Here is a 13544-nt window from a genome sequence, read left to right as displayed (position 1 = left end):
GTAGGAGTAAAAAGATGAACTTGCCACTGTGTTGGCTCTTCCAGGAGATTCATTTATTTAAAAAAAATATATTCTTAACATGTCTCTCTGCTTCTAATATCTCCATTCTTTACCAAACTTCACCCAGTCACCAAAGTGATTTTCCCCAAAGCACAGGTCTGTGTTCTATTTCTTTAAGGATCAAAAATAGTCATTTCACATTTAAAACTCTTTACTCCATCCTACTTTTCCCATAGGCCTTCTTACCTTTCTTCCCACAGGACATTCAATATCCAGTCAGGAGTCTTTGCCCTAGGTATCAACCATGTTGTTCATTCATGAGAAGGGTCACACAGCTGGTATTTGAAGTCAAGTCTTTCTGACTCTATCCAGAGCTCTATCCACTCTGCCACTCAGCTGTCTGGGAATCAGGTATGCCAGAAAGGTGCTCTCTTTTCAGTACCTCCAAGGATCCTGAGCTTTCTTCAACACTAAAATCCAAAGCTATCCTTTGAATGAAGACTTCCTTGTTCTCTCCCACTCCAACTCAATAGCTACCTGTACATTCCCATATATGTACATTTTGTCCTCTCCCTTCAGATGAAATGTAGACTTCTTGAGAGCCAGAACTGTTGTTCTGTCTTTGTATTTCTAACACTTGGCACATAGTAAATGCTTGTTAAGAAAGATATGTAATGTAAAGAAAGATAATGCAGTGATGTAAAAAGGACTAGAGGAATACAGAAGTGAAGTATTTCATATGGCTCATATTCTCATTTCAAATTAGTTTTCAGGATAGAAACAGTAGCATTGGAACTGGTAGTAAACTAGAACTAGCTTATAGTTGGCCCTCAGCACCAATCTACTATTATTGATTTTTTCCTTAAACTGCTTTTTCTATTACCCCCTCAAACCCATTTTCAGTTACCTTAATGATCCTCTAAACACCAAGACCTAAAGCCATAGTGCCAAATAAATATTATCAATTAATAGATCTGTCTATAACTAACAACCATGACCCTAGGCAAGTCATTTACTTCTGTTTGTGTCTCAGTTTCCTCCCCTGTAAAATGATCTGGAGAAGGAAATGGCAAACTACTCCAGCATCTCTGCCCCCCCCCCCCCAAACAAAACAAAACAAAAAAACCCAAATGGGGTGCCAGAGAGTGAGACATGAACTAGAAAAGCGATATAGTAATAATGACTTTAGAGGTGTAGGAGAATAGGCAAAGAAGGTCTGATTCCCCAAAACAAACTATCAATCTTTTTTAAAAAATGCACTCCCCAGATAAGAAAATTCAGGTATAGGAAGATAAATTCTTTCTGAGAACTGAGAAGACTTTTGGAGTTTCTGCTGTTTTACTGGCAAGATACTTTTGGGTAATTTTAGAACTAGAAGTAGTGAAAGACAGCAAAAACACATTCATAACATGCCCTTCCTGCTCGAAGAAATGCTCTAGTTTGGTGCAGAGAAAGGCCTGGGACAGAATCAGAAAAGAAAATTTCAGAAAGTGAAAGTGGTATTTGCTATGGAATGAAAAGGAAAGAGTTTCCTGAATGCATTTAGGCAGGCAGAGATTGGATTTGTTCCAAAATACCAAGTCAAAAAAGAAAAAAAAAAAATCCATGGCATCTCTGCAGATTGAAGCAAGTTTCCTCTCCCCTAGAAAATGCTGAATCAGCACTTAAATGCCTTACCAGCCCAGCTCCCTCCCTCCACCCTCCTTCTCCTCCTCCAATCACATGATAGAAGGGACAGGGAAGCTCTCTCAAGGTCATACAACATCAATATCAAGGTACTGGGATGCAGAATCTCACAGTTTACAATTCTTTCTCTCCCCGCCAAGTCAAAACTTAATGACAAGTCCAAAGTGGATCTATGATTGTTCTTTTCATTCTGGAGTTAAGAACTAAGAGGTGGGATGAAGGAGTGCTAGAAATCTATGCTAGTGTCAGTCTCCTCCCAGGATACAACTGCAGAGTTTCATTGCAAGCTCTAGTGCTGGCAACAGAGATATCACTAGCAATTCTGACATGCTGGTTGAGTACCACAAAACATACTTGGGTATAAGCAGTAAAGTCAACTTTAAATCAATTCCTAACAAATTCAGTTGGGGTAGGACAAGGCCCTCCCGTGGAGGAAACTGGAGAAACAAGTTGCTCAATCCCCAAGGCTAAAGAGGTGAAAGGGAGTGAAAAGGAAGAGATCAGAGGGGGACATACATACCCTGTAGAGTGTGGGTAGGGAGCAGCTGGGCTTCCAAGGATCACTTTCTCTGTGTTCAGTGTGGTGAAGAGCATATTTCTAGAGCATCCATTCCCGGTTCTCATAGCACAGTATATTTAAAATACCTCCATTAAAACTTTGTCTAGGCAGGCACTTCATTTTCCCTCCAGAGAAGCCTACCATCTGGTAATTTCCTATTTTAAATAATTATTGTTATTAACTAGGTGCTAAGCTCAGTTGTTTTTACCTGCCCAAATGATATCAGCACCCTCTAAATTTTGTTGTCATGGGGCCAAATCTCGGTCATCCTAATTATGATATTCTCTGGCAGTCATGAATCCTATAATCCTTTTAGGTTCAGTGCAATCATTATCCTACAACCTCTTCTGATCACAAATGGAAAGAAAATTGGTAAAACAGGGTAATGCTTAGCCACATTCCTTTGATACTTGGAAAAAACTTTGATTTCATATATGCCAGTGCTTCCTACAGATTGCATTTTCTACAGAATAGATTTTCATAAGATTCTGTAGCTGAAAAATTAGTCCTCTAGTGGTGAAACAACACCTTAAATGTTAAGCCTCTCTGCAAGACTACTCAAGTGACAATATTCCAGGGAGTAGGTCCAGATTTGAAACCAATCAAAAGTAGTCTCTCCTCTAAATTCTATCCCCTAAAGTGGGACATTTTAAGAGGAGATGGTGTCACATACAGGCAGGTAAATGGTGCAATGGATATTAGAATGCCAGACCCGTAATCTGGAATACTCATCATCCTGAGTTCAAATCCCACCTTGGACACTTACTAGCTGTCTGACCTTGGGCAAGTCACTTAATCCTGCTTACCTCAGTTTCCACATCAGTAAAATGAATTGGAGAAGGAAATGGCAAACTCTTCCAGTATTTTTGCTGAGAAAATTCCAAATGGGGTCACAAAATCAGTTATGATTAAAAACTGACTGAAAAAAAAATCCATCATACAGTGACCTCTCACACAAGACAATTTATCTAATGATTCATGGGTTTCATATACACAAGCAGGATACCCAGGATGATGCTTTGCAAAGGAATACATAGCAAAGAGCTAATTTTGAGAGGCTATCTAGCCCATCTCCTTATCTCTAGGCCAGATAACACTGAAATAATCACTAATAAATTAAAATCTAAACTTTTAAAAAAAGCTTAAGAATTCAATTAAATTTAAATGATTACATTTATTCTGATAGTCACATATATGACTATATTTACCTTAAATATGATTATAAATACAGTAATGCTTATCATGATATAATTTTTTTCTTTATGATCACCTATACTCTAGTTCTTTCCCTCCACTAGATAGGCAGAAAACATGAATGCTATGTAAATTCCCAATGGCTGGGTTTTAGTGTTCTGTCCACATATTCCTATTTAGTAAGTGGACCCTTTCCGGGCTAAGGAGAAACTAAAGACCTGTTACAAGAGAATTAATTACTCTTATGAGGGTTTCCACATGATAAAAGTCTTATATTGCTTGCTATTTCATGCATATAACTTTACTGGCCAACTAGAAAGACCCTGAGGAGCATAGACTATGGTTTAGGTTTATCTTTCTTTCTCTCTAGTCCCATACCACAAATGTTAGGGCAGAGGATAGGTAAAAAAAATAGGCACTCAAAGACTTGGATCAATTTATAGAACTTTACCTTTTACATGTGAAATTAACAATGGGTCCTTAAAAAAATAACTATACAAGTAGTCTATGGATTACCATTGAAGAGCTTCCTCATTGCCTACTTATAATAAATTTATTTCCTTGCTTTTTATACTATTTTTGTCTTAAAAGCAATCTCCCCAAAATGTCTGATGTATCATTCAGGATCTCCAGACATTGTTTTCAAGGATATTAGTCATTTTCACTGTTTCATGCATGATGTAGAGTCCACAACAAGCAAATAAATCAGTTATAAACAGGCTATTTCAAAGGAAAATCTTCCCCCAGGAAATTGGCATTCTTCAGTTTAAGAATGCCTTATTCACCTAGCAAAGAGATTCCTGACTTTTTTTCTAATTATTCAGGATTTGATTCTACTTTGCATCATGCTACAAGTAATAGACAAACAACTTTTTAAGTGTAGCATCAACTACCTTGCTGAGTCATCAGATGGATCCCAGATCTTCCTATGAACAGTGCCTTATCAGTCAATAAAATGTTTCCTCTGACAGTCTTCTGTTTATTTGCCACAGTAGATGCTCTAGTAAACAATAAATAGCACATTTGTTGGCAAAGCGGAGCGATCTGTCCAACTCATTAAAGAGATGTGGAAGACAGAGGCAGAAGAAGATGCATAACTTTGCCCTTTTAGCAACCATCCAACCTCTAACTTGTAAAAGCTCAGCATGTCTTTGAAATCCTCAAAAAATGTAAATCTTTGTAAAACTGAGAACCTGTCAAAGGAAGGGAGACCATAAGGTTCATTTACTTAGCAGGACAATGTGTCAGGCTGGCAAAATATAACTAAAACAAATACTACCCTGTCAAAATACCATGTTGTATGTGAGAACAGGGTCTAACTCTAATCCCCTGAAGTCGTGAAAAATTTAGGCTGCTCTCATTATCCCAACTTGGCCAGTTAAGCCTTTCCTGGAAGACTCTAAGCTTTTTTGTTTATGAACTATTCTCATGCCCTAACTCACTTGCCTTTAGATAATGGACTGGCTTTTTCTACTGACTACACTCGAATGTCATCCAGGGATAAACAGGAGAGAGGCATTCTGAAGCTCCTCATATTTTAGTGCATAAAGCTTAGTATATACTAAATCTTTATTCCACACCTTCAATCTTTCAAAAAACAAAAACCTCAAACCAACCACCTAAAATCTATTAAAATAAAAATGAACAAAGCATATAGTCATAAGATAGAAGCTCCTAATAGGAATTGTCAGTGCTGCTTTTAAGTGTTTGCATCCTACAGGGAATATTATCCTGGCTTTCTAAATATTTACACATATAAATAATAATTGATTTTCTATGGAAAGTAGTAAGATTAACTAGGTAAGAAACTTGGCATGCTTATAGCAATTTTAATCTAAAGATGGGCAAAGGAAAGTATTACACTAGAGAACGAGGTGTATAGGATTAGAGCAGATGGAAAAACCTATTGCTAACAGATTTCAAAAGTGGCCATTTTTAAATAATCCAATTTGTTCCTATATAATTAAGTAGATAGCTGACACAGCCACTTCTGACCATTCTAGTTTTAGTAAAACCATTTTAGTATTTCTTTTAAGCTTGTTATAATACTATTTTGTTTTAAAAAGTAAATTCAACAGCAAAAATTTTCAGACATCAAAAGCTGGATACTAAAGTAGCTTATTTTTTTCTGAAAAGTCCCTTGAAGTAATTTAAACAGACTAAATATGTAATTTAGAAATCTTTAGTGATTTACTACTAAACCAATTTTTCTTTTAAATGACATTTCTGGGTATTATGACTGCTTCAAGATAAGAAAAGAACTTACGAGTAGGCAAGTAAAAAAAAAAAATGCAAGAATTTTTCCCATGTCCAAAAGTGTCCAAAAGCCTAGAAAGATCTTTAAGTAACTTTTTAAATAATAAAAACTACAATTTTGATTTCGTTCTCTACTAACAATATAACTAAAATATATCTGAATATAAGCAATCACTCCATCAACACATTAAAAAAATAAGTTTAATGCAGGTGGTACTTCTCATAAAGAATTTTAACAGGCACTCAAGACATTGAGCTGTTTGTTTTTTTGTGTGTTCCAAAGTCAATTCAAGGTACAATTCAAACACTTGCATTGCTGTTTATACATTCATAGACTAAATAGCAAGATACCTCCTGCTATCAGGACTTTGTTAAAAAGCACACCCATACTAGACCCCTCAATCAGTGCATCCGATAGGGAGCTCCACTTCAAAGACATAAATGTTTTAGTGGATTTAGGCTGAATGAATTAAAAAAGAAAAAAAATAATCTGCAAGACTAGTGCAATAGGATTTTAACAGGCAGTAAAAATGAAGTCAATGCATTTAAAGCTATCATTTCTGCCCACCACATAATCAATTTTTAAAACTAGCTTTGCTTCACCAATTTAACCACCTTAAAAATATTTTTTTTTTTTGCAGAGAAGCAAACTTAAAAAAAAATAATCAAAGAACAAGTTTTTTTTTTTTTTTTAAATAACCATCATTTTCCCTGATTCTAACTTTCTTAAGTTTGTGAAACAACATGCATTTTTTCCCTTACAGCCTAACCTCATAAACTAGGCTTAGGAAAGGGTTTCTCTGCCCCACTCAGTCAAAAAAAATTTTTTTTTTTGCCCTGGTCCTAGAAATAGCTATATGTGCTGAGACTTGAGTCAGATAAGAATGCACACTTTGACCATCACATATACATAAAAATCAGAAAATGATTTTAGGTGGACAAGGAATTAATGACCAACATTAGCTTACCTAATTAGTTTTTCAATAACTAGTAAAATTTCTTTCCTAAGTAGTTATCACAACCGGAATAAAAAATACCAATTAGAGAATGGTGACCGAAAACCTTCAAGATATATTCTCTTGCATATTTTACTTCTCTTCCTTCTTCTTTAAAGGTATTCCAATGAAAATAGGATCTTTGTTTCTTTGTAGTCCATCTGTTCCTGCATCTCTTTATATACCTGAATTCATCTTATGTCTTAAATGCTTTCATAGAAACCAAGGCAGGAAATACAGAACAGACAAGCCTTTAATAAACAAAGATTCAATGTTCATTCAAATGCCTTAAAGTTTAGAAGAAATGCTTTTAAAAACTAGCCATTTTAAAAAACATTTTCCATAATAACTGGCTTTAGCATCATCTGTCCAAAGATTTCAGATAACTATAGTGTTTCACAAAGAAGTCAAATTCTGGGAGATTTCTGCAAAAGAAATGAATTCAAATGCCTTCCAAAGCAAGTAAAACATTTATCAGTTTTCCCAGAAATGTAAGTTTAGACAGATTAAAATATATTATAATGTAATATTACATTCTCTACAGACCTGGCTACTGATGCACAAAGAGCTCTATATTTGCTTTGCTTCTGAATTTGGCACCACTGAAACTTACCGGGCTCCAGAGAACACAGCTCTCTTATGAGCTGCGGCATTAGAACCAGACTCTCTGAATGAGGATCTTGGCGCTGTTTGCTTTCAGAATGGGCCTTAGGTCTGTGAAACACCAAATCTGGTTGTAACCAAACAAAATTATTCATTTCCCTCTAGATTTTGGACTAGCATTCAACCTTGTCATTTCATTTCTCAATTGTAGCTCTCTGTTTAATAAGAAAGATGAACTTGCACTGGACCTGTGCAAACATTCTAGAAACCCAGGGCCATGCAAGTGGTTTAATGGCAGTGCACTGCATTACTAATGTAGAGTCCAACTTTTTCCTAAGGCAGGGTAGGGGGTGAGAACACTAAGGGAGAGTGGACATTTGGCCCACAGGGAAAGTAACTGCTTCCAGGTTTGCTCCCTGGACAGTACACAGAGCAAAAATGTTGAGGCATGTCCCATTCCTTTTGGTAGGTAAAAGAAATACCCCTAAATGTGAGACTGGTGAGAAGATCACACCAAGATCTTGAAAGTACAGACTTGATAAAGAGGACCCTACTATACTACATTTATTAAATGTGAACATAAACTACATTAAAATAGAAGAAAGGAGAAGAATACAATGTAGCAGCAGGGGGAGAGGAAGTTGAGAGCCAAAAAGCAAACCGAGGGAGGAGACAGCCTTGATTTCCCCTTTACAAATATCACAGCCCTTTCCTTTCCCATGCCATAAACACAGTAAGATGGTCAGAGAGCAAACAAAAAATTGCCTCTGATCAGGGCACTACTTGCTTGGTTTGGTATGGTGAAAATCCCATCTTTGGGATGGGAGACAAATAGAAGGAAAAACGACCCAACATTTGCCCTGTGTCATTTCATTTCAGAGACAGGTCATTGTCTTTACCAAAGAAAATATCTATATACTGCATATACACATATCAGTCATAAATAAATAAATAAAACCAAAAGAGAAAGTGGATACATCAGATGTTGTCACAGCTGCCCAATCCTGCATGCACACCTCCTATTTACATGTCCACAAAGACCATGAAACACCAGCCCAGACCTCCCACCAGCAGCATAGTCACATGGATCCCATAAATGAGCAGCTCATTCATCAAGCTGAAATCAACCCGCCTTCGTCCCAGCAGTAGGAGAATGATGGACAGCTTGTACTGGAAACGCAGAAAGATGCGGATGCCAAGGTACTGAAGGCAAAACAGGATGGAGAGCGCCACCCAGAGGATGGAGGTAAACAGGCTGCAGCTGAAGTAGAGCAGGAAGCGGATAAATCCATACATCCATCGGGACTTCAAATAGATGTCGAAGTTGTTGTACTTGGTACGCACTAAATGAGTGGTTCTTACAGGCCCACAGGCGGAATGCAGGCATGTGGTATGGGGGCCGTGGAAAGACCGGACACGCCGGGGTATGGGAATTACAGGCATTGGTTACCCCACGGCTCACTGAGTTCTAGAGGAGGACAGACTGTGTGCATAATAAGCATCATCCATGGGCAAGGAACAGAAGTGAAGGGTCTAGGCCTGTGAACTCTCTGCTGTACTTCCAGGGAGGCACATGCCTAGAGGAAGAAAAAAAGCAACAAAAAGAAAAAGCAATTGAGCTGTAAGGAACCAAATAAGATGGGTCTTAACCCTGAGGAAGTCTACCATCTAACAGAAGAAATAGCACAGATAAATCCTAAAAATATTTGTACCTCCTTATAATGAAAAACACAAACAAGTTTATAAGGCAGAAAGAACAGTAGCCTGAGAGTCACAACATCTGCATTCTAGACTTTAGAGATCATAAAATTTAAAGTTAGAAGGCATCTTAGAATCATCTGATTTAGTTGCCTTATTATACTTTTGAAGAAAATGAGGCTCAGTGCTTAGGGCCAAATAAGTACTGATTTGAATCCAGGTGCCCTAATTACTAATTCACTCTTTTCAGGATCTCATCATCTACTAGTCTCTTTTACTATGGACAAGTATTCTACTTGAAAAATAAAGGGGCTAGATTAGATTATATCTAAAGAGTTTACTAATTCAATTGAGTTAGCATTTATTAGGCACTAGTCATGTACATGTATTTATCTTAAGCATTAGTAGATACTAAAATAGACAGGACTAAGGACCTATTCAGAATTTAGAATCTAATGGGAAAGGTGGGGTGAGAGTGAGGACAAGAATCAGGATCTTACTAATGTAGACAATCTGGATCCCCTCAGAAGCCCTAAGAATTCAGGGTTATCTTAAAAGTGCTATTCAGAGTAAGGAGCTCCTGAAGACTGAAGTTGAATGAAGCCTGGCACTACATAATGCTTCAGCCCTCCATTCTAAAATATAAACTAATGGAAAGCAAACTATAGAAGGGCAGCCATGGTCTAGTGAATTGAGAGCAGACCTCAGTGAAGAAAACTTAGATTTAAACTTTGACACACATATAATAGCTGTGTGACCAAGAGCAAACAAATTGCTTCTCAGTACCTTAGGCAACTCACTAAGACTGGAAACTGAAGAACTGTGGATAAACCGATAAACCATTGATAGAAAATGAAACCACTGATCTGGATGAAAACAGGCAAAACATCACTATCCTCAACAACACTGAGCATTTAATAGAGTTTGGCAAAGTGCTTTAAAAAAAATTGTCACATTTTATCCTCACAACAACTCTGGAAAGGCATGTCCTATTTTTACTCCTATTTTACTGAAAGTCAGAAAAGTTAAGTGACATGCCTAGGGTCACATAGCAAATGTCGGACATGCCCCCAGACACCTAGTCTAAGCTGTGTTAGGCAAAAAATATGCCTCACACAGGATTCCAAAATGACTGACTCTCAGTTACCATACAAAAGAAAAATTTGGGGGGTGGAAGGAAAAAAAAAAATTTATGTTCTTTAATATCTTCCTACTATTTCTATGCATTCAGTGAGGAAACATTAATCTCTAGTCCATCACTAATAGCTGCATTTTTTACAGATCTCAATGCATTTAAAGGATACTCGGCAAATAAAGCAATCATCTATAATTGATATTTAGGATCTATCATACTAATAGGAATAGATTATGGATTCACTAAACACTAATCAATTTTATGTTTTGCCAATTAAGATACAGATTTAACCATTTGACCAATTTCACAAAATCAGCCATAGTCATGGCTTCTTTTGTTCAAAGTTACTCGTTCAGTAGGAACTTATGAGAAAACAACTGCAAATTCTGTATAGTTTTTTCTTTTTAATGGTGAATTTAGACATATAAACTATTCCTCTAATAAATATTATAGTTTGCGCTTTTTAATTTCTTATGGAAAAGCTGAAAGTACATTTTAAAAATCCCAATAAGAATAAAAGATGAGGTTCTGTTACAAATGAAACAAAGCTTACCAAGTAGAAAGATGCAACTGTCAGCGATTTAAGCTTATTTATTGACTATTATGTTCATAGATTAGAAATAACCTCCCAGCTTCCAAGATGCAGAAGGTAGTGGCTGAAGATTCCCATGCAGTTTCTAGCCAAACACAGTAGGGATTCAATGATTCAATGTATCATTCTGTTTGCTTCAAAATATCTTTATTTGCATCCCTTCTCCTCATCTCCCATCTCCTAGAGAATAAATATCCCTATAATTTCAATGAAGACATTTCACTTAGTTGACAGTAAACAATTAGGTGCTCTTTTTTTTTTTATCATGTCTTAGATATGTCAATTTCCAAGAATTATGAAATGACAATACCCTCATTTGATAATATATTAATTTGTGCCTTCTGCCCATAAATTAGTACTTTACAATCTATTTCAAGGTTAATAAAAACATAGGCATACAAAGTCCACACAAAGTGGACTTTCCATTATTAAATTGGGAGAGTTTATCATTGAATTTGCTTACAGTCACTTCTATTCTTTTTCCTATCAATTTGTGAGGCACCATGGAATCTCCAACTAAAAATCATTCTGATACCAAAGTTAATTGTTGCTTTTGAATTTAATTATATCACAAAATAAAAGTTATTTTACTAAAGTTTTCAAAAAATAAAGGTTAGCTTTAGTCCACATAATTTATATGCCATCTGGCCCTAACAGAGGAATGCATAGGCTGTTCTTTATTTGTTCTTTTCCATATGCTAAGTAAAGAAAGTCATTCTCTGAGACAACTACCTAATCTATAAAAGGGATAATTTCTTTGGAAAACAAAGATATAAGACTTAATTGTCAGTATTTTGAATCAGTTGAGTTACTTTGATAAACACATTTTAATCATTTTCTAGCACTTAGCACAATGCTTGGCACATAGTAGGTACTTATGAAATATATACTGATTGAAGACAGATCTTAAAACTTCTCAGTATGAATCATGAGTTTTCATTTATTCTTAACAAATGTGCTGTTAATCTTTAGCTACTTACATGGGAATTTGTTTTTATTATCTTATGCACTTACTCAAAGTGTGGTGCTAATTTAGGAAGCCCCCTATGTAACACAAACTTACATGTTATTATCTTTATATATATGGAACACAACACATTCCATCTCAGTCCCTTCAGCTCTATGAGGGCCTTGAAGCAGAAATATCCACGTGTAACCTGACACATACAACACTTGATTCAGTCTGCTCTGAAATTCTCTGCTTCCCCATGGCATTATATTTGGGATGTATTCACCTTAAAAGGAAAAATGTTGCAAATTGTTCTCATCAAGAAATTGGGATTATGAAGCAGAGACAAGAAATAGCCTTATGACCAGGTCTTTCATGTGAAATACTGTCCCCAATAGTATTGGTATTTCACATCTAAATGAAAAATAATAGTGTGCATTTCAATTAATTTTATTCGGGACCCTCAAACAAATGTGGAGGCAAAGAGAAACACAAATAAAAACCAAAAGTCGGGATTCAGGAGCATAACCACCAACTATTTCTCTCCCCCCAAATAACCACTCCGATCTAACTTTTGCATCCCACTCTCCAATCTGAGCACGTTTTTGTGCCCAAGAGAAATTCAGAAAGATCAAAGAAATTGAAAAAAACGTTTTTCCCCAAATGACTATCCATGGGACTAATACATGACTTCTCTTTCCATCCATTGAGTTTCCCTTTGCACCTGCGGAGTTCCCCCGCAAAGCTGGCAAGAAAGGAACAGGCAGAGTATGGGGGAAGTCAAGTTCAAAGACTGCGTCCTAGCCAAGGGAGGCCAAGACCATCCCGTCCGCGCCCCGCCCCCCACTCCCAGGAGGAAGCAGAGAAGGCCTCGGTGGAATCAATGGGGATCCTCCTCTTCACTCAGGACACCGGGCGATTGGCCTTACGAACCCTTCTTCGAACGCCCACTCCCAGACCATCCCCTGACCTCCGACCCCGCGTACGCCCCTCTCCTCTCTCCGGTAGTTCCCTGGCTAGCTCCCGCTCCCGCCTTTGTCAGGCCCGGGGCGATTCGCTCACCGTGCGCGGCCTCCGCGGAGGGGTGGCAATTCCAGGGCCCGGGGCCGGGGGCCGTCGGGGCGGAGGCCAGGGCTGGGGGTCCGCGCTTCTGGGGCCCCTGCTGTCCCTCGAGGCCGGAGCGGCGGAACGAGGGTGGAGGAGGCCGCATGGTGCCAGGCCCTCGGAGGGAGGAAGGTCACCGTGAGGGTCAGGCCCAGAGCCCGGGGGAGGCCGTTGGGGGCCTCCGCCCGCATATGCCCCTCATGGGTCCCAATCTGGTACGGCCCAGGCGGGGAAGGGGAGTCCTAGGCCGTCTGTGGGAAGCGTTTGTCCCAGTGGGGGAACCGTAGCAGTCGTCCCTCCGCGGCCACCGTAGGACATTCCTTCTTGCCCTGCTTCTCTTCTTTTTCCCCCCTTCACTTCCCACACTTAAAAAAACAAACCCACCTCCCCCTCCCTCCCCCGTTCCCAACCTACTCCAAAGGCGAGAACTTAACACTTCTCAAGCGTAAGGATGCGCACAGCAGCCGCACGTCATGCGTCACGCGCCGTCTCCCAACACGAGGGTGGGAGGGGGAGGTGACTGCGCAGGCGTGCGCAAGGCTGACTCCTTTCTCGTCTTTCCTGCCACCCCACCCACTTTCCCCTTTTGAGGTCTCCGTCTCACCTGCGCGTGTGGCTGGCAGCAGGCATGCGCGGAATGACCGGCTTCGCGCCTCCCTGTTGAGGCACAGCTGCGTTCTGGTTTACTACTCCCCTAAATCTGGGATTTTCCACTTTAGAGGGCAACACCGCAGAGGAAGGACCAGCGCCTCGCAGATCACGGTTTTTTAACG

General features: G+C 38.7%; 1 protein-coding gene across 3 annotated transcripts; it reads right to left on the bottom strand.

Moving 5' to 3' along the window:
* Positions 1-5876: 5876 nt before the first annotated feature.
* On the bottom strand, positions 5877-13316 carry TMEM250 (transmembrane protein 250). 3 transcript variants are annotated; one of them, XM_031954952.1, is made up of 3 exons: positions 12730-13302; positions 10680-10803; positions 5877-8870 (listed from the first exon to the last, which is right to left on the bottom strand). In XM_031954952.1, the coding sequence occupies exon 3, from the start codon at positions 8734-8736 to the stop codon at positions 8317-8319; it is 420 nt and encodes a 139-aa protein (XP_031810812.1). In that variant the 5' UTR covers positions 8737-8870; positions 10680-10803; positions 12730-13302; the 3' UTR covers positions 5877-8316. The 3 variants fall into 3 exon arrangements, with proteins under 3 accessions (XP_031810812.1, XP_003757532.2, XP_031810813.1); XM_003757484.4 differs by lacking the exon at positions 10680-10803; XM_031954953.1 differs by lacking the exons at positions 5877-8870; positions 10680-10803 and adding an exon at positions 10810-10915 and having other exon boundaries at positions 12730-13316.
* Positions 13317-13544: the final 228 nt, after the last annotated feature.

The sequence above is a fragment of the Sarcophilus harrisii genome, chromosome 2 (genome assembly GCF_902635505.1).
Source record: "Sarcophilus harrisii chromosome 2, mSarHar1.11, whole genome shotgun sequence".
In the NCBI taxonomy this organism is placed as follows: domain Eukaryota; kingdom Metazoa; phylum Chordata; class Mammalia; order Dasyuromorphia; family Dasyuridae; genus Sarcophilus; species Sarcophilus harrisii.
Note: the sequence above shows the minus strand (reverse complement) of the source record. Positions and strands in the feature narration are given on the sequence as shown.